Source organism: Cherax quadricarinatus, chromosome 43, assembly GCF_038502225.1.
Source record: "Cherax quadricarinatus isolate ZL_2023a chromosome 43, ASM3850222v1, whole genome shotgun sequence".
NCBI classification, from domain to species: Eukaryota; Metazoa; Arthropoda; class Malacostraca; order Decapoda; family Parastacidae; genus Cherax; species Cherax quadricarinatus.
This window is the reverse complement of record NC_091334.1, coordinates 11,343,950-11,365,639: the sequence shown is the minus strand read 5'-3', so window position 1 is coordinate 11,365,639 and position 21,690 is coordinate 11,343,950. Positions and strand designations below refer to the sequence as shown.

General features: G+C 42.2%; 1 protein-coding gene across 12 annotated transcripts in view; it reads left to right on the top strand.

Annotated features, from left to right (window-relative positions):
• Positions 1-7,111: 7,111 nt before the first annotated feature.
• Positions 7,112-21,690, top strand: part of LOC128694259 (inositol-tetrakisphosphate 1-kinase) — a 64,817-nt gene continuing 50,238 nt past the window's right edge. For 3 of the 12 annotated variants that reach the window (XM_053784285.2, XM_053784283.2, XM_053784284.2), the window contains exons 1-4: positions 11,402-11,451; positions 13,299-13,412; positions 14,131-14,155; positions 18,897-18,995. In XM_053784285.2, coding sequence (XP_053640260.1) covers positions 11,417-11,451; positions 13,299-13,412; positions 14,131-14,155; positions 18,897-18,995 — 273 coding nt within the window. In that variant the 5' untranslated portion in view covers positions 11,402-11,416. Of the gene's footprint in view, positions 7,194-8,036; positions 8,199-9,635; positions 9,659-9,888; positions 10,026-11,084; positions 11,309-11,401; positions 11,452-13,298; positions 13,413-14,130; positions 14,156-18,896; positions 18,996-21,690 lie in introns of those variants that run through there. The other 9 variants (XM_053784291.2, XM_053784289.2, XM_053784287.2 and 6 more) reach the window with 9 other exon arrangements.

Below are 21,690 nucleotides of genomic sequence, written 5' to 3'. Positions count from 1 at the left end.
TCTTCCATTGCAGACACTGCAAAGCTCCAGGCGGACATCAACCAAATCTTTCAGTGGGCTGCAGAAAACAATATGAAGTTCAACGATGAGAAATTTCAATTACTCAGATATGGTAAACATGAGGAAATTAAATCTTCATCAGAGTACAAAACAAATTCTGGCCACAAAATAGAGCGAAACACCAACGTCAAAGACCTGGGAGTGATCATGTCGGAGGATCTCACCTTCAAGGACCATAACATTGTATCAATCGCATCTGCTAGAAAAATGACAGGATGGATAATGAGAACCTTCAAAACTAGGGAGGCCAAGCCCATGATGACACTCTTCAGGTCACTTGTTCTATCTAGGCTGGAATATTGCTGCACACTAACAGCACCTTTCAAGGCAGGTGAAATTGCCGACCTAGAAAATGTACCGAGAACTTTCACGGCGCGCATAACGGAGATAAAACACCTCAATTATTGGGAGCGCTTGAGGTTCCTAAATCTGTATTCCCTGGAACGCAGGAGGGAGAGATACATGATTATACACACCTGGAAAATCCTAGAGGGACTAGTACCGAACTTGCACACGAAAATCACTCACTACGAAAGCAAAAGACTTGGCAGACGATGCACCATCCCCCCAATGAAAAGCAGGGGTGTCACTAGCACGTTAAGAGACCATACAATAAGTGTCAGGGGCCCGAGACTGTTCAACTGCCTCCCAGCACACATAAGGGGGATTACCAACAGACCCCTGGCAGTCTTCAAGCTGGCACTGGACAAGCACCTAATGTCAGTTCCTGATCAGCCGGGCTGTGGCTCGTACGTTGGTTTGCGTGCAGCCAGCAGCAACAGCCTGGTTGATCAGGCTCTGATCCACCAGGAGGCCTGGTCACAGACCGGGCCGCGGGGGCGTTGACCCCGGAACTCTCTCCAGGTAAACTCCAGGTAAACGGGCACTCCGTGTGTGAGGCGAGAGCGTTGTTTACCAGACCAAGGGACACATGCCTACCACGCCCCGGAATCTTTTGTAACTAATAGTGTTACAGCCTGGTAGGCAACGCTCTCGCTTCACACACTTAGTGTCCATCGTTCAGTCTCCGGCCGGGTGGAAACATTGGGAATGTTTCCTTACACCTGGTGTCCCCGTTCACCTAGCAGTAAGTAGGTACCTGAGTGTTAGTCGACTGATTTGGGTCGCATCCTGGGGGACAAAATTGAAGGACCACAATGGAAATAAGACGGACAGTCCTGACTCGATGACGCACTAACGTTCTTGGGTAGCTAACCCTCCGGGGTTAAAACTCCGAATGAAATCTTATCACGTAAGTTTAGCGCGTTTTTAAGCAAGATTCGAGTACTATTTAAAAAATTCATTTGGCAACCCTTTCGAGGAGTGAGAATAAAATGCACTTACAGATTCGGACACACTGACATCTTCAGCACGTATTTCCTCTCGAGGTGAATTATAGCAACATAATGAGAGTTGTGATGTTCTTTATTGATCAACCTGAATTTGTTGTAAATGAATGGTACAAAATACCAACAGAATGAAGAATTAGACACATGTGCAATATTTGAGTTTTTGTATTTGTAGACGTTTCGCCATCCAGTGGCTTTATTAATACAAATCCAAGACATAGTGGGAAGACTTTAGAACTATATATAAAAGTCGAGGTAATCAGTGCCTCAGTCTTGGAGTTGGTGAAGAGCATTGTAGTCTTGAATTTGTTACCTATGGATGGTTTGTCTTGCCCGATCTGAGGCAAGGAAGCACTGTCTCCTCTTGGACTTCGAGGATCGTATTTCCTGCCAACCTTCGCAATCCAGTATTTCTGTAGTTAGGATGGGCATCTCTTGATCCATCCCTATTTGACTGGCCCGGCTGGATTCACTTGTCTCACTATCCGATGAATCCAGTGAGTGGTTTCGCAGCTTCGCCAGATCTGCGTTGCACATTTTCTCACCAGAGTCCTCGGTTGTATCCTTGGAACGTCCTCGTGTCCTCTTCCTTTCGAAAGAAGTCATGTGCAACAGCTGTGCTGTGCATGCGACTGGTGACACGACTGTTAAATGACCGACTCCTTCACCTGATGTACATCAGTGACCTCTTGTATCTACTATATATACTGTATTCTCTCATTCTCTTGGCTGCATATTAAAGATATTAAACGAAACTAAATATAACAAGATTAACGATAATACTAATAACAAGTACTATACTTGTATTATAGCTAAACATGATATTATGGATTATATACACCTGGAAAATCCTAGAGGGACTAGTACCGAACTTGCACACGAAAATCACTCACTAAGAAAGCCAAAGACTTGGCAGACGATGCAACATCCCCCCAATGAAAAGCAGGGGTGTCACTAGCACGTTAAGAGACCATACAATAAGTGTCAGGGGCCCGAGACTGTTCAACTGCCTCCCAGCATACATAACGGGGATTACCAATAGACCCCTGGCAGTCTTCAAGCAGGCACTGGACAAGCACCTAAAGTCGGTACCTGACCAGCCGGGCTGTGGCTCGTACGTTGGTTTGCGTGTAGCCAGCAGTAACAGCCTGGTTGATCAGGCTCTGATCCACCAGGAGGCCTGGTCACAGACCGGGCCGCGGGGGCGTTGACCCCCGGAACTCTCTCCAGGTAAACCTACAAGGGTCATACAGCACAGTTAATGCAGAGAAGTGTTTCAGGTAGATAGCTGTGTGTTCCTGCCTGTGATGCCCAGATCCTGAATTCATTAGGTGTGTTCTCTGACTACCGTCCACAGGTTGAGTATGCGATTCATAACAATGTTATTAAATTAACAGCAATGTCTTATATCAAGAGCCCCTCCCCACCATCATGATCATAATGCCAACAAATACCCCGTTAGAAAACTCTGCCCTGAGAATCCATCAATCAGGGACTTATTTCTGCTCATCGTCGTATAAAACCTGGCTGCCGAGATACAACACATGATATCCAAGTGAAACAGCCACATAGTGTGTACCTTCATCTCGCCCACAGGATGGGTAATAATAAACATATTAAACTAAACTAAGCTTGTGCATCGACGGCAGACAACCCTCTCAAGTATTATATAACCCAATGGATTGCCCAATATGTCCCCATACTCTCTTCGCCAGACTGTCGATATCATCACCAGTCCTATTAGGTACCAGTATGAATTCAGAAGATGTTAATAGCTTGGTTTTACTTTTCATATGGATTGTGGAAAATACTGTATATTTTCCGGAAATACGGTAATTTATAGTTAAATAGATGCCCTATATTGTATTTAATAAGTGTATTTTTAAAAGAAAAGACACTCGCCATCTTGGTTTTGAATTTTGTACAAACGTTGGTGTAATGGGAAGAATTTTTCGTGCTCTAGAGGTTAAAATTGTGTTGACACCTCTCAAATAGGAGGCAAAATTGGTGGATGTGCATTCCTGCATAACTTGAGATATCAGACGACTGGACAAGACAGCTCCAGGAACCTCAGATAAGCTTTCTAGATTTGTGTGTAATTCTGGCCAGCATTATTTTCATAGATTTAGTTAGAGTGAGGTTTTCTGAGTATGATACACATTAATCTCCAGTCAAATTGGTGAGTGATATTAAGATATATTTTCCTTCTGTTATTTAATTGTGTATATATATAACCATTTATTATTTTTAATATACAGTCCACAAATTTATATATTTACCAGTATTCCTGGTGTATGTATATTTCATTTAATTAATAGGTCCAGAGCAACTTGTGGTTATGACAGTGGAAGGTATCGAAGGGGGACATCTTTTGCAACCTAGGTGTCCCAAATTCCTACTTGTCTATGTAACATTGATAAATAATAATTATCTTTGTTATCATTTACTGTTATGTACATAATTAGTTACATTCAGATAAATGCAATTTTCCACATGGATAGCTAGGAACAGCTGCAAGAAAATCAGAAGGATTTTTTATCATTTATTTATAGAAAAACAGCATACCGGGCCGCGGGGGCATTGACCCCCGAAACCCTCTCCAGGTAAACTCCAGGTAATACCACACATACACAGGCCTAGCTACATCTAGTGAGATTTTTGCTGCTGTTTTTGTGCGATCAAAACATCGAATCGAGGTATAGTTATTGATAATGTTACTCGCATGTCATCTGACACATCAAGTCGATTTCAACATTTTAATTTAAGGTACAATAATGCAGAGGATCCTGCTTCACAGAGATAAATAGTCGTGAAGGGAACCAAAAATTTCATTACTCTTATCACCAAGCTAGGGTAATAATCATTATTATTATAATCAAAGAAAGCGCTAAACCGACAAGGTCAAGCTAGGGTAAGCAACGATCTGTTCACACCAAAAGTGCTTCTCAATCCGTATTGACATCGGTGATAGTTTATTCTAATCTAACAACTTTTTGTTTAAAATTGTTCAGAGCTCGAGTCCCATACCCCCAAGGGATATGGATACCCCCGGTTAAGAGCCCCCTGATACAGATAGTATATATTATCGACAAGTTGATAAGACACATGTGCAACAGGGACGAATTACACTCTTGAAGAGCTCAGCTTTGGTGGGAGACAAGGAAACGAAGTGGAAAGGTAGTTTGATGTAATCAATTCATCACACTTCGTGTTGACTGATTATATTGCATCAAGGGTAGTGGACTGATGTAATCAATCCACTACCCCACTTCACCTTCGTCTCTCACCAAAGCTAATCTCTCCAAGAGTATTCAACACATAGCAAGAGGCATTCTTGAGCTTCCCCAGCGCTCGGGCTTAATGTTCAAAGCTGGGTGTGACTCCAAAAAGATCCTGTAGTGCTTGCTGCCTTTGCACCTCCTGACATCGTCTGCTGCTATGCAGCTGCTACACCCTTCGAGCCCAGTGTGGGTGGGGTTTGTGGCAGCTCAAGGTGCCTAGCTCACCCCTCCGAGCCCCGTGGAGGCAGGGAATGGGGCTAGGCCTGGGGACACCTGGTCCCAGAAGACGAGGAGGTACATGTACCTCCTCCCATGGCAGACATAGGAACAAGGAACCAAGGCCGGGCCCTAAATCACCACCACCAGATGTAGACCAAACGAAATGTAAACTTTGCCAGATGGACTATTGTCACACCCTGCGTCATTATGTACTGGAGTGTGATAAAATTAATGAATTTAGAAACAACTCACTCAGAAATGTTCAAGAAATGGATAAGTATTTTATCCACAGTGGTATATTGCAGACCATTCTGGAGAAATACCCTGACTTTGCTAGCTGTAAATAAAGCATTACCACATGTGTGCATGTGTGCATGTGTGTGTGTGTGTGTGTGTGTGTTTGTGTTTGTGTGTGTGTGTGTGTGTGTGTGTGTGTGTGTGTGTGTGTGTGTGTGTGTGTGTGTGTGTGTGTGTGTGCATTCACCTAGTTGAGATTGCAGGGGTCGAGTCCAAGCTCCTGTGTGTTTACCTGGAGTTTACCAGGAGAGAGTTCCGGGGGTCAACGCCCCCGCCTCCTGGTGGATCAGAGCCTGATCAACCGGGCTGTTGCTGCTGGCTGCACGCAAACCAACGTACGAGCCACAGCCCGGCTGATCAGGAACTGACTTTAGGTGCTTGTCCAGTGCTTGTGTGTGTGTGTGTGTGTGTGTGTTTGTGTGTGTGTTTGTGTGTGCGTGTTAGTTACCATTTTGTCCTAGGCACATGTCGATTAGACACTAGGCCTGTTGTATTTGAGAGTGTGTGTGTGTGTGTGTGTGTGTGTGTGTGTATGTGTATGAGTGTGTGTGTGTATGAGTGGGTGTGTGTGTGTACTCACCTACTTGTACTCACCTATTTGTGGTTGCAGGGGTCGAGTCTTAGCTCCTGGCCCCGCCTCTTCACCGGTTGCTCTTCACCGGTATGAGTGTGTGTGCGTGTGTGTGTATGAGTTTGTGTACTCACCTATTTGTGGTTGCAGGGGTCGAGTCCTAGCTCCTGGCCCCGCCTCTTCACCGGTTGCTACTAGACCCTCTCTCTCCCCGCTCCATGAGCTTTATCAAACCTCGTCTTAAAACTGTGTATGGTTCCTGCCTCCACTACGTCATTTTCTAGGCTATTCCACTGCCTTACAACTCTATGACTGAAGAAATACTTCCTACTATCTCTCTGACTCATTTGTGTCTTCAACTTCCAATTGTGGCCTCTTGGTGTATGTGTGTGTATGTGTGTGTGTGTGTGTGTGTGTGTGTGTGTTTATGTGTGTGTGTGTGTGTGTGAATTTGTGTGTGTGTGTGTGTGTGTGTGTGTGTGTGTGTGTGTGTGTGTGTGTGTGTGTGTGTGTGTGTGACTCAACAATCAATATTTGCACCAATAACTCACTACAGTTGTGACCGGGTGAGGAAGTGTGAATTGCTTATTACACTATAATTTGTTCATGATTGTAGCCATGTATAAACGTAAGTAACCATTCTTACAGTATTCATTACCTTTGTAACTTGTGAGTTCATTACCTTGTACCTAGTTCAGCCATCCAAACTTTGGGACCCAGTCCCTGGATCCATTACGTACCTCTGTAATCTGTAAATACCTTTGTAACTTGTCATGATTGTGACTAGACCTACCCGGAGTTCATTACCTTTGTAATTTGTGAGTTCATTACCTTTGTAAATTGTGAATTCATTACCTCTGTAACTTGCTCAGCTATCAAAACTTTGGAGTCCAGTCCCTGGACCAATTATGTACCTCTGTAATCTTTTGACTACCGCCCACAGGATGGGTATGGGGTGCATAATAAACATATTAAACTAAGGCCACCTCTTGGAAAAGGCCCGGGTCGGGCGATTATACCGGCGAATCTTGAACAGAACTTGTTGAACTAAAGATGTTATTATCATCATTAGTAGTAGTAGTATTACCTTAATAAACTTACACGTGTGTTATGGTCACACATGGATGTATTTGAGGTATGGGAATACCAACGAGTTGTCAATGATAAGGCTAACGTGAACATCCGGTCCTTTTGGAAAAATCACATTTTTTTAATACAACAATGTTATCTGTATCCCAGCAAAAACTGCTATTTCTTGTCCAAAATATCCTTTTTTTTTGGGGGGGGGGGTGGACATTGGCAACAATAATACATTTATTATGCGACGTGCAGCACGTCTGGGTCAACCAAGGGTTAGTAGTGGCGCTCCTGGTCAATCATAGCGAACCTAAACAAAAACAAATTAAACGTAAACAGGTACGTTGGTCCCATATCTACTGCTGGTTGAGTAAGGTTATGTTACCTGAAGGTTATTTAAGGCTGGATTAGGTTGGCTTTCGTTATGTTAGGTTACGTTTCTTATATTTAAACAACGTAAAGTAATGTCCATGACAAAACAAACCTAATGTTGAACGCTTTCAGGAATAAATTATGGCTAAACTTACATAAGGACCGAATCTCTATAATTACCCATATATATAATACATTATTTAGATTAATGTACTATAACTCAGTGTTGTTTATTTCCATGGGAGTGCATAATAACGTGTAAAATTGAATTGAATTGAAAAACAAGCATTGTAGAATATTTGTCCTGTGGCTCGGTTGATAGCGCACACAGCTCACAAACTGTGTCCATGGTTCGAACCCCGGCACAAGTGGAAACGTTGGCATGTTTCCTTAAACCTGCCGTCACTGTTCACCTAACACTAAGTAGGTACCTAGGTATTAGCCGAATGGTGTGGGTGGCATCCTGGGGGACAAGATTAAAGCACCACAATGGAAATAAGATACAGTCGTCCATGACGCACTTACTTTAATGGGGGTTATCATGAATGGCTAACCCCCTGGGTTAAAAATACAAACAAAATCTTATTAAAAAAAAAAAATAAAGATAACAACACTATACAATACACATTAAACTGGAGTTTCCTGTTTACATTTTTTTTAGTTTACATTGGGGCGTTGATGTACAATAATAAGGTTAGTTTTCTTAAGATACGCTTAATTAATATGTTGTGAGGGGTGGTGTTAGGTTATGTATGTATGTATGAGGTTGTACCATAAGGGAAGGTGAGGTTAACTGGTGGGAGAGTGGTGGTAAGTGGCTGGAACTGGTGGTGAGAGGTGGAGTGGGAGGCGCCAGCTGTAGCTTATCTGTGTTGAGGCGAGGAGGAGGAGGCGGTGAGTTTACTGTCTGTGCTGACTTGACTGTGTGTGTGGCGAGGCACTGGATGGTGAGGTGAGGCAGTGACTGGTAAGGTGAGGCAGTGGCTGGTAAGGTGAGGCAGTGGCTGGTGTGGTGAGGCAGTGGCTGGTGAGGCGAGACAGTGGTTGGTGAGGTGAGGCAGTGGCTGGTAAGGTGAGGCAGTGATTGGTGTGGTGAGGCAGTGTTTGGTGAGGTGAGGCAGTGGATGGTAAGGTGAGGCAGTGACTGGTAAGGTGAGGCAGTGGCTGGTAAGGTGAGGCAGTGGCTGGTGTGGTGAAGCAGTGTTTGGTGAGGTGAGGCAGTGGTTGGTGAGGTGAGGCAGTGGCTGGTGTGGTGAGGCAGTGTTTGGTGAGGTGAGGCAGTGGTTGGTGAGGTGAGGAAGTGGCTGGTGAGGTGAGGCAGTGGCTGGTGTGGTGAGGCAGTGGCTGGTGTGGTGAGGCAGTGGTTGGTGAGGTGAGGCAGTGGTTGGTGAGGTGAGGCAGTGGCTGGTGTGGTGAGGCAGTGTTTGGTGAGGTGAGGCAGTGGTTGGTGAGGTGAGGAAGTGGCTGGTGAGGTGAGGCAGTGGCTGGTGTGGTGAGGCAGTGGCTGGTGTGGTGAGGCAGTGTTTGGTGAGGTGAGGCAGTGGTTGGTGAGGTGAGGCAGTAGCTGGTGTGGTGAGGCATTGTTTGGTGAGGTGAGGCAGTGGTTGGTGAGGTGAGGAAGTGGTTGGTGAGGTGAGGCAGTGGCTGGTGTGGTGAGGCAGTGTTTGGTGAGGTGAGGCAGTGGTTGGTGAGGTGAGGAAGTGGCTGGTGAGGTGAGGCAGTGGCTGGTGTGGTGAGGCAGTGGCTGGTGTGGTGAGGCAGTGTTTGGTGAGGTGAGGCAGTGGTTGGTGAGGTGAGGCAGTAGCTGGTGTGGTGAGGCAGTGTTTGGTGAGGTGAGGCAGTGGTTGGTGAGGTGAGGCAGTGGCTGGTGAGGTGAGGAAGTGGTTGGTGAGGTGAGGCAGTGGCTGGTGTGGTGAGGCAGTGGCTGGTGTGGTGAAGCAGTGGTTGGTGAGGTAAGGCAGTGACTGGTGTGGTGAGACAGTAGCTGATGACGTGAGACTGGCTGGTAAGGTGAGACAGTGGCTGGTGAGGTGAGACAGTGGCTGGTGAGGTGAGACAGTGGCTGGTGAGGTGAGACAGTGGCTGGTGAGGTGAAGCAGTGACTGGTGTGGTGAGACAGTAGCTGATGACGTGAGACTGGCTGGTAAGGTGAGACAGTGGCTGGTGAGGTGAGGCAGTGGCTGGTGAGTTGGAACAGTGGCTAGTGAGGTGAGGAAGTGGCTGATGTGGCTGATGTGGTGAGGCAATGGCTGATGAGGTGAGACAGTGGCTGGTGAGATGAAGCAGTAGCTGGTGAGGTGAGGCAGTGGCTGGTGAGGTGGAACAGTGGCTGGTGAGGTGAGGCAGTGGCTGATGTGGTTAGGCAGTGGCTGATGAGGTGAGGCAGTGGCTGGTGAGGTGAGGCAGTGGCTGGTGAGGTGAGGCAGTGACTGGTATGGTGAGGCAGTGGCTGGTGAGTTGAAACAGTGGCTGGTGAGGTGAGGCAGTGGCTGGTGTGGTGAGGCAGTGATTGTTGTGGTGAGGCAGTGGCTGGTGAGGCAAGGCAGTAACTGGTGAGGCAAGGCAGTAACTGGTGAGGCAAGGCAGTAACTGGTGAGGCAAGGCAGTATGTGTGAAGTAAGGCAGGCAGTAGAGCGAGTCTTGTCAGTAGTATTTAAGGTACACTATAACATAATGTGTCCGGCAATACAGTTCTAGCCTGTGGGGTAAGATAAGACAAGATGGTAGTATATAAGACAAGGCTTGGCTGACTCTTAATGTGAGGCAGTAGTGTAAGGGAATGGAAGGCAGTAAAATACAGTAAGTTGAAATTCGGCAGTGCAGTAGTTTATAAGATGATGCTTTGGAGTAATATATAAGGTATTGGGAGGCAGTAGAATACAGTATTGTAAGGTATTTTGGCCTGAATTTTAATTCATTAAGTAATTACAAATTTTTAATTCATTTGATGAGTTATTCCACATTTTTTGGCTCTTTATTTGCATAGAATTTCTCAGGTTCTTGAAATGAAAATGAGGGATAGCATAGAGTTATTTGTTCCTAGTGATGCCTAGGTGTGTTCTGTTACAGTTTTCCATAAAGGAACCCAATGGAAATAAATCACTTTGTCTGACTTTCTTGGGTTATCCTAGGTAATCTACACATATGCTACTATGTATGAAAACTTATGTAACTGTATGAATGTGTGCCTTTACCTGAATAAACTTGCTTATAAAATGTTTTGGATCAGCATCAGCATTCCACTATATTGTTTTTAATATGTGGGGTGTACAGTAGTATGTATGAATGACATATTTATACAGCTACAGCAGAAGGTTTAGACTTGACTAAAGGCAATATGTGTGGCTTATAATTAAAGTTTGTGATGGTTCCATGGCTCGGTTGGTAACTTTTTTGCCTTACACAAAGTATCCATGTTTCAACTCCTGGCTGGGTAGAAACATAATAATAATAATAATAATAATAATAATAATAATAATAATAATAATAATAATAATAATAATAATATCATTTCTACAAGTACATGTACAAGGTACACAAGCCTAGCAGACATCAATGACACACTGCATTATGTTGGGCATGTTTCTTTACACCTGTTGTCCCTGTTCACCTAGCGGTAAGTACGTACCTAGGTGTTAGTCGACTGTTGTAGATTGCATCCTGGGGAACAAGACTGAAGGACCACAATGAAAATAAAACAGATAATCCTCAATGATGAACCGAGTCTCTTGGGTTATCCTAGGTGGCAAACCCTCCTGGTTAAAATTCCAAACAAATCTTATCTTAACGTGGATTATGGAACATAATGTGTATTGAATTTTAGAGAGTCCTTGTAACTATTGTTACTTTTGTTCATAGGTGTTTACCTGGAGTTTACCTGGAGTTTACCTGGAGAGAGTTCCGGGGGTCAATGCCCCCACGGCCCGGTCTGTGACCAGGCCTCCTGGTGGATCAGAGCCTGATCAACCAGGCTGTTACTGCTGGCTGCACGCAATCCAACGTACGAGCCACAGCCCGGCTGGTCATGTACCAACTTTAGGTGCTTGCCCAGTGCCAGCTTGAAGACTGCCAGGGGTCTATTGGTAATCCCCCTTATGTATGCTGGGAGGCAGTTGAACAGTCTCAGGTCCCTGACACTTATTGTATGGTCTCTTAACGTGCTAGTGACACCCCTGCTTTTCATTGGGGGGATGTTGCATCGTCTGCCAAGTCTTTTGCTTTCTTAGTGAGTGATTTTCGTGTGCAAGTTCGGTACTAGTCCCTCTAGGATTTTCCAGGTGTATATAATCATGTATCTCTCCCGCCTGCATTCCAGGGATACAGGTTCAGGAACTTTAAGCACTCCCAGTAATTGAGGTGTTTTATCTCCGTTATGTGCGCTGTGAAGGTTCTCTGTACATTTTCTAGGTGTTGGATATGAACATTAATTTTCAATTTGTTGCCCACTATTACACAAGAATTTTCCCATCAAAATTTTTTTCTACACTGGTTTCATTTATTCTGATATTTAACCATGGATGTGGTTTGTTAGCAAAATTGTATATTTTTTTTCAATGTTAAGGATGAGCTTATGGTCATCATCCAGGTATAAACCTTTTTCCGATCAAAACCAACAACTTTATGAAGTGGAGTACTGTGCAGTTAACAGTTAGGGTAATTGACATGTATAAGCTACTTTATAGAAAGTCCAATGGGATACTTATTTCTTTCAAGTCCTGAAAAAAACTGTTTCATGCATTTTTAAGATTGGATCACTTTTTTTTTTTTAACCCTTAAACTGTCTGGAAAGATCTATGTTCACATGCGTAGTGCTCCAAAAGTAGATCTACGTTTTTTAACATATTTTCAAATATAACAAAAAAATGTAGATCAAAGTTTTTTTTTACACGTTTTCAAATGTAAAAAAAGAAAAAGAAGCTCTACGTTTTTTACATACTTTCAAATGTTGAAAAAAATGTAGATCTACGTTTGGACAGTTTAAGGGTTAAGCTCTGAATTCAAATTTGCAAGGATTAAGCATATTGTGCTTTAACCCTTAAACGGTCCAAACGTATATATACGTTCACTCGCGTAGCACCCCAGATTTTTTTAGAGAAAAAAAATTGTCTTTTTTTAATAGGAAAAAAGAGCATATGGTACCCAGGCATCCCCAATTATTTTAATATGGCATGCAGTGAGTGCACACACCCATTCTCTCATGTCTAGGTGACTCAGGCTTATCGTGGCAATGTTGAATGAATGACAAAGAAAACGTATATAAACGTTTGGGGTGCTACACGCGTGAACGTATATATACGTTTGGACCATTTAAGGGTTAAAGAATAAAAAGGCATAATTCGGTGACTGGAAAAATACACAGATACCCTGCACATATGAGAAAGAAAATTATGACCACATTTCAGTCTGACTTGCGGGTTGTTGTATATGTTGTGCTTTAGTTGAGAACGTGAGTGTACAGCTGTATGTCAGTTACTTCCTCAAATATTTATGATAGTTTGGTAGGTTAGAAATTGGTCTGTATGTGTACATATTAACAGTTGGATCATCACCTTTTGTGGAGGGGTGTTATCCTTGCAAATTTTAGAAGAATGTCAGGAAAAATTTGCTCAAGTGATTTATTGAAAAGAATTGTAGTAATATCTGGAGATAATCCTACTTGTGCACCTTTTTGCAGAAAATTTATAGGTATTTCAGTTGTGCTGTTAGCTGCTTTTTTAAATGAAATCAGTACCTGACCAGCTGGGCTGTCGCTCATGTGTCGGTTTGCATGCGGCCAACAGTAACAGCCTGAGTGATCAGGTCCTGATCCACCCTGAGGCCTGGTCACAGACTGGGCCGTGGGGGCGTTGACCCCCAGGACCCCTCTCCAGGTATACTCCAGGTATTTCTGCAGATGTGGTAGGAGTCAAGCATCCAAAAGGAGTCAGGATAATTGCCTATCAGACAGCTGCTGTTTTATATACAGTACAACCATTCTCATAAGACTTTTTAATTTTTCAGAAGTACAATATTTTAAATGCAATTTATTAATTAACTTGAATTAATCATGTTTCTTACTTTTGATTCTTGAAGTCTCTGGAGCAGCAGAATGGAGCACCCAGTAAACAAGCCTAAGATTATAGGATACTGGTTCAACGAGAAAAAGTGCCAAAAATTTGGAGTAGCAGAATTGAATGCTGAATGCAAGTGAGTGTCTGGGAAGAAATCTGTTTTATAATATCCACTGCATTAGGTTTTTAATATGTAGTGTGAAACATATTTCATTACTTAAAATGTGAGGAATCTAGTGTTTGGCTATCTTAAGCTTTCAGAATATTTTCCTGGACACATTTCTCTCAAAATATTGTATATACTGTAGTTCCTCATATCCTGAGTTTTACTGCATTTAATTGGATGAGTTGGGTACAGCATCTGGGCATTTTTGTAAAATTCTGTCCCCACAATTTAAAAAGTAAATTGGAAGAACAACAAATTGCTAATTTTCTGATCATACTGTATATACAGCATATTCATATCAGTGAAATGGTTATAGTCAATTACATATTGTTGAAGGTAATATCTCCAGCCCAGCTCTCTGATTGGATGATCACAGAAAAGAAAAAAACTACCATGTGAAAGCAGCAATAGTATTCATGAGGACTATTGAAGTTGTATTTAATTTCATGTTCAATTTTTTTTAATCTTTTCTTTTTCATATAGTATTTAAGTGATATTCTAAATTGAAAACTGCAGAGGCTTAAGATTGCTAAAAATTGGTCCAATATTGAACATAAACTTGAACATTTCTTATTTATTGTGACATAAATTGACAATAAAATACATGGTCTATATTCTCTGATATATATATATAATATTTCAGTAATAAGTTGCATATAATATTATAGTACTTTATTCTTTATTTCAGGAGAAGAGGAATAGAACTTGTCAAGGTAATTTTAGAGTGTGTGGAGGAAAGAATGAGAATATACACAGTTATGGTATTATTAACCTGTGATGCACTGGAGTATGTTGTAAGGAAAGGTTACCCAGTGCTGTTAACCTTTGGACAGAAAGAAATGAATCGGTGAAAATATACTCTGTACTGTACTTTTTTCACTATCTCAGATAAGATGAAGATTGATATGATGATGGAAAAACTAACACCTGTATAAACTGTGTGTGTTTTGTATCTTGTTATCCTCGTGTAGTAATGCACTATATTTTATCAGTATAGTATATCTTCTGTGAGTTAGTGGAAATGATAGGAAACTTTTATAGTTGTATGTAGTGTATGAGTCAGTGGAAATGATAGGACACTTGTATAGTTGTGTGTAGTGTATGAGTCAGTGGAAATGATAGGACACTTGTATAGTTGTGTGTAGTGTATGAGTCAGTGGAAATGATAGGACACTTCTATAGTTGTGTGTAGTGTATGAGTCAGTGGAAATCACGGTAGGAAACTTGTATAGGTGCATATAGTGTGTCTTGTTCTTTTTGTCTATCCTGTTTGTATGGTCACAGTATCTGTGCACATGTGATTACCTATTTGTAATCAAATATGTATACACTTACAAACATGAGCACACGAGTATGTGTGTGCGTGTAGTGTGCGTGTGTGTGTGTGCATGAGTGTGTACTCACCTAGTTGTACTCACCTAGCTGTGGTTGCAGGGATCAAGTCACAGCTCCTGTCCCTGCCTCTTCACTTGCCGCTACTGGGTCACTCTTCCCACTCCATGAGCTTTATTATCCCTCTTCTTAAAGCTATGAATGGATCCTGCCTCCACTACAAAACTTACCAAACTATTTCACTTCCTGACTACACTGTGACTGAAGAAATATTTCCTAACATCCCTGTGATTCATCTGAGTCTTCAACTTCCATCTGTGACTCCTTGTTGCTGTGTCCCATCTCTGGAACATTCTGTCTCTGTCCACCTTGTCAATTCCTCTCAGTATTTTATATGTGGTTATCATGTCCCCCCATCTCTCCTATCCTCAGTGTTGTCAGGTTGATTTCCCTTAACCTCTCCTTGTAGGACATACCACTTAGCTCCGGGACTAGTCTTAATGCAAACTTTTGCACTTTCTCTAGTTTCTTTACGTACTTGGCTAGGTGTGGGTTCCAAACTGGTGCTGCATACTCCAATATGGGCCTAATGTGCACAGTGTACAGAGTCCTGAACGATTCCTTATTAAGATATCAGAATGCTGTTCTTAGGTTTGCTAGGCGCCTGTATGCTGCAGCAGTTATTTGGTTGATGTGTGCCTCAGGAGATGTGCCTCGTGTTATACTTACCCCAAGATCTTTTTCCTTGAGTGAGGTTTGTAGTCTCTGGCCCCCTTGACTGTACTCTGTCTGTGCCTGGTGTTATACTCACCCCAAGATCTTTTTCCTTGAGTGAGTTTTGTAGTCTCTGGCCTCTTGACTGTACTCTGTCTGTGGTCTTCTTTGCCCTTCTCCAATCTTCATGACTTTGCGCTTGGTGGAGTTGAACTCCAGGAGCCAGTTGCTGGACCAGGCCTGCAGCCTGTCCAGATCCCTTCGTAGTTCTGCCTGGTCCTGGTCCGATTGAATTCTTCTCATCAACCACATCATCCGCAAACAGGGACACTTCAGAGTCTACTCCTTCTGTCATGTCGTTTACAAATACCAGAAATAGCACTGGTCCCAGGACTGACCCCTGTGAAACTCCACTCGTCACAGGTGCCCACTCTCACACCTCACCACGTACCATGACTTGCTGTTGTCTTCCTTACAGGTATTCCCTGATCCATTGTAGTGCCTTCCCTGTTATCTTTTGCACTAATTTCTTGTGTGGAACTGTCAAACGCTTTCATACAATCCAATAAAATGCAGTCTACCCACCCCTCTCTTTCTTGTCTTACTGCTGTCACCCTGTCATAGAACTCCAGTAGGTTTGTGACACAGGATTTCTCGTCCTTGAAACTGTGTTGGCTGTCATTGATAAGCTCATTCCTTTCTAGGTGTTCTACCACTCTTCTCCTGATAATCTTCTCCACGACTTTGCGTACTATACACGTCAGTGACACTGGTCTGTAGTTTAATGCTTCATGTCTCTCCTTTTTTAAAAATTGGGACTACATTTGCTGTCTTCCATACCTCAGATAGTTGCCCTATTTTGATAGATGTGTTGAATATTGTTGTTAGGGGTACACACAGCGCCTTTGCTCCCCCTCTCAGGACCCATGGAGAGATGTTATCCGGCCCCATTGCCTTTGAGGTATCTAGCTTACTCAGCAGCCTCTTCACTTCTTCCTCGGTTGTATGCATTGTGTCCAACACTTGGTGGTCTCCCCACCTCTCCGTCTTTCTGGAGTCCCTTCTGTCTCCGTGAACACTTCTTCAAATCTCATGTTGAATTCCTCACATACTGTGTGGTCGCTTCTTGTGATCTCTTCTTCCTTCCTTAGCCTGATTACCTGGTCCTTGACTGTTGTTTTCCTCCTGATGTGGCTGTACAACAGCTTCGGGTCAGATTTGGCTTTCGCTGCTATGTCATTTTCATATTGTTGTTGGGCCTCACTTCTTACCTGTGCATATTCATTTCTGGCTCTACGACTTCTCTCCTTGTTCTCCTAGGTCCTTTGCCTTCTATACTTCTTCCACTCTCTAGCACACTTGGTTTTGGCCTCTTTACACCTTTGGGTAAACAAAGGGCTCATCCTGGCTTTCTCGTTATTTCTATTTTCCTTGGGTACAAACAACAAACCTATCCTTAGCTTCCTTGCATATTGTTGTCACATATCCCATCATCTCGTTTACTGACTTCCCTGCCAGTTCTCTGTCCCATTGAACCCTATGTAGGAAATTCTTCATGCCTGTGTAGTCCCCTCTCTTGTAATTTGGCTCCATTCGTCCTGCCCTTTTTGCTTCCCTCTCCACTTGTAACTCTACTGTGTATTTGAAGCTCACAACCACATGATCACTAGCCCCAAGGGGGCTCTTGTATGTCATGTGTGTGTGTGTGTGTGTGTGTGTGTGTGTGTGTGTGTGTGTGTGTGTGTGTGTGTGTGTGTGTGTGTACTCGCCTAGTTGTACTCACCTAGTTGATGTTGCTGGGGTCGAGTCCAAGCTCCTGGCCCTGCCTCTTCACTGGTCGCTACTAGGTCACTCTCCCTGAACCGTGAGCTTTATCATACCTCTGCTTAAAGCTATGTATGGATCCTGCCTCCACTACATCGCTTCCCAAACTATTCCACTTCCTGACTACTCTGTGGCTGAAGAAGTACTTCCTAACATCCCTGTGATTCATCTGTGTCTTCAACTTCCAACTGTGTCCCCTTGTTGCTGTGTCCCATCTCTGGAACATCCTGTCTTTGTCCACCTTATCAATTCCTCTCAGTATTTTGTATTATCATGTCATTATCATGTCCCCCCTATCTCTCCTGTCCTCCAGTGCCGTCAGGTTGATTTCCCTTAACCTCTCCTCGTAGGACATACCTCTTAGCTCTGGGACTAGTCTTGTTGCAAACCTTTGCACGTTCTCTAGTTTCTTTACGTGCTTGGCTAGGTGTGGGTTCCAGACTGTGCCGCATACTCCATTATGGGCCTAACGTACACGGTATACAGGGTCCTGAACAATTCCTTATTAAGATGTCGGAATGCTGTTCTGAGGTTTGGTAGGCGCCCATATGCGTGCATATATGTGTGTGTGCGTGCATGTGTGTGTGCGTGCGTGCATGTGTGTGTGTGTGTGGGGGGGGGGGCAAAAATCACTTTTCACTCTTATACTTCTTCATTGACGTTACTGATGTAAGTATTGCTTTGTTGAACCTGAATTTGACATTTTAAATAGTCATCATGTTTGCTGTAATATAAGAAATGACTTCAGTGATAGTTAACCATCTGTTTGAAAGAGCTTCACTCTATACAGTTATCAGTTAATTAATCTTATTTTGAAACTGCTGTAACAATTGCATTTTATGGAAAAAATTAAGTCAAACTATTATTTTATTTCAGGTAGATAGCCTTAACACAAAATAGAATGGCTTTGAGAGTGTATAAATCTGTAGTGGAGGGAAGGCAGGGTAGGGGTCAGCCTAGGAAAGTTTGGAGGGAGGGGGTAAAGGAGGTTTTGTATGCATGGGGCTTGGACTTCCAGCAAGCATGCGTGAGCTAGTTAGACAGGAGCGAATGGAGGCAAATGGTTCTTAGGACTTGACGTGTTATTGGAGTGTGAGCAAGGTAACATTTATGAAGGGTTTCAGGGAAATCGGCAGGCTGGACTTGAGTCCTGGAGATGGGAAGTACAGTGTCTGCACTCTGAAGTAGGTGTGTTAATGTTGCAGTTTTATAACTGTAGTGTAAGCATGCCTCTGGCAAGACAGTGATGGAGTGAATGATGAAAGTTTTTCTTTTTCGGGCCTCCCTACCTTGGTGGGAATGACCAATGTGTCAATGAAATAAAAAAAGTCCTTTACACATTTTTCAATGATTTATGGACATAATTTAGCTTAACATTGAAATGTAAATTTTGCACATTATATATATTTGTTAACTGCTGGGTTTGTGGCAACCCTGGGCTGTTCATTCTTGAGAGGCTGCAAACTAATTCATATCTATCCCCCTTATTGAAACCACTTGTAATGTACAGTGCCAGTGTTTAAACTGGTATTGTAAATTATAATTGTGTAAATGAAAAAGATGCTTGATTCTTTGTTACTTCAGATTGACATGAGTTCTCCCATGGAAGAGCAAGGGCCCTTTGACCTGCTGCTTCACAAGTTGACGGCATTATTTGCCCAGGCACTCAACCATGACCGTAAGGTATGTAAGTCTATCTACGAGACTAGTAATGAGGGTGATGACTGCCTGTCGAAATTCAAATTCTTCTTATTTCTCCATTTGAAATTAGGGTGGATAATGGTATTGTAAGTTCTTGTACTTGCATTTATTTTTTTTTTTGCATACAGTATGTTTAGGAAAATAGATTCTTCCATGCTGCCAGTGTTTCACTATTTTTTTTTCTTTCAACAAACCAGCCGTATCCCACCGAGGCAGGGTGGCCCAAAAAGAAAAACAAAAGTTTCTCTTTTCAAATTTAGTAATTTATACAGGAGAAGGGGTTACTAGCCCCTTGCTCCCGGCATTTTAGTCACTTCTTACAACATGCATGGCTTACAGAGGAAGAATTCTGTTCCACTTCCCCATGGAGATAAGAGGAAATAAACAAGAACAAGAACTAGAAAGAAAATAGCAGAAAACCCAGAGGGGTGTGTATATATATGCTTGTACATGTATGTGTAGTGTGACCTAAGTGTAAGTAGAAGTAGCAAGACGTACCTGAAATCTTGCATGTTTATGAGACAGAGAAAGACACCAGCAATCCTACCATCATGTAAAACAATTGCAGGCTTTCGTTTTACACTCACTTGGCAGGACGGTAGTACCTCCCTGGGCGGTTGCTGTCTACCAACCTACTACCTAGGGTTTCACTATTTATCACTGCAAAAAGTTGAGTTGGCAGGTAAAATTGAAATCTCTACTGGCATGCATATACAAAATATTAATGCCTCATAGGGCCTGTGGAATTTTTGTTTTTAGTAACATCACATAGAGATATCCTTCCTTTATTAACACAGTCATCAGTCCAATCTCTAAAGTTTTTTTGGTAGAGATATATGAATGTCAAGTGGGATATACATATACATGTATCTCATTTGTCACTTGCGCTGTTCTTCTTTGAATGTAAAAAATGTTTCATTGTTTGCTCTTCATATACAAGTACTGTACCATAATTTAATTATATTTATATAGTAATTCAATTTATTTCTAACTGAATTTGAAATGAGGTATATATCACTTGTGTTTATACTAACCTTGGTCCTTTCTTTCCTGACTCCTTGTTTATAGGACCCTTCACAGTTAAGTCCATGCATTAAAATCATTAGGGAATAGTTCATAAATTACTGGGTATATTCATGACTCTGTGTCATGGGCTGCCATTGATACCTTCTGCCTTACCTCACAGAATTTCCCATCCTATCTGTTGCAACATTGCAACATTGCGTAGTTCCTGACAATGCACAAGAGTATAAAAGATCTAGAACTAAAGATTTCCATCCCCATGTGGCTTATTCTGCATCATGTTATATGAATAATAGAGTAGTGTAGTTGTCAGTGTTTGGCTCAACCAAAAGTTCTGGATTCATTCGCTGATCAGGGTGAGATGTTTGTGCAGGTCTCCTTTTATTAATGATATAGGGTGACAGTACATAGATGGTAATGCTTGTAAATCTATGTTCACTGTCCCATTTAATCTAGCAGTAAATAGGTGATTGTTGTAAGAATTTATGTGTATACCAGTGTAAATATCATGCTTAGAAATAAGCTGAAGGAGGATGAACTATGGGAAAAGCTAGTGGAGGGGTACCCTGACTAGTGTGAATCAAGTCAGGTGGCCCCTGATTTGTTAATTTCTAGAAATTAAGAGTTCTCTCAGTTTCAGTCTGACAAGTATACTTTTGCTCCATTGGTTTCTTATTTGAATTTTCACTTTTTTTGTTTTTCAGTGGGTTATCTTCATCATAGTTTTTTTTTTTCCAGTAATATTATTTCTAGACAATTTTATCATTAATTATCATAAGGCCTGAAAAACTGTCTTCATAATTTGTTTATAAATATTAGGTTGGTACATAGTAATTAGTAGATGGTAAATATCAAACACACATGGAGATACTACTGTACAGTCTTATGAGTGTGAAATAGAATCCTGATAAAAGTTTTGTACTGCATGATTGTTGGTGTTTTTCTGTCTAAGAGACAGCATACACTTACCTTTGGTTGTTTCTTTATTGAAAAATGGTATAGTGATACCAGCAAGATGTGAAAAAAAGACACTTAAATGTCCTGAACTGTACATAAGTGTCTTTTTTTGTGTCTTTATTGTATTGCAAAATCTTATCTCAGTATTTTTTTTTCAAAATTAAGGCAGAGTTGACTAGAATTCTTCCCTATAAGGGAGGAAGGGGTAAAGGAGGTTTTGTGTGCAGAGGACTTGGGCATCTAACAGTAATATATATATATATATATATCTTTCTTTCTTTCAACACACCGGCCGTATCCCACCGAGGCGGGGTGGCCCAAAAGGAAAAACAAAAGTTTCTCCTTTTACATTTAGTAATATATACAGGAAAAGAGGTTACTAGCCCCTTGCTCCCGGCATTTTAGTCGCCTCTTACAACACGCATGGCTTACGGAGGAAGAATTCTGTTCCACTTCCCCATGGAGATAAGAGGAAATAAACAAGAATAAGAACTAGAAAGAAAATAGAAGAAAACCCAGAGGGGGGTGTATATATGTGCTTGTACATGTATGTGTAGTGTGACCTAAGTGTAAGTAGAAGTAGCAAGACGTACCTGTAATCTTGCAGATTTATGAGACAGACAAAAGACACCAGCAATCCTACCATCATGTAAAACAATTACAGGCTTTCGTTTTACACTCACTTGGCAGGACGGTA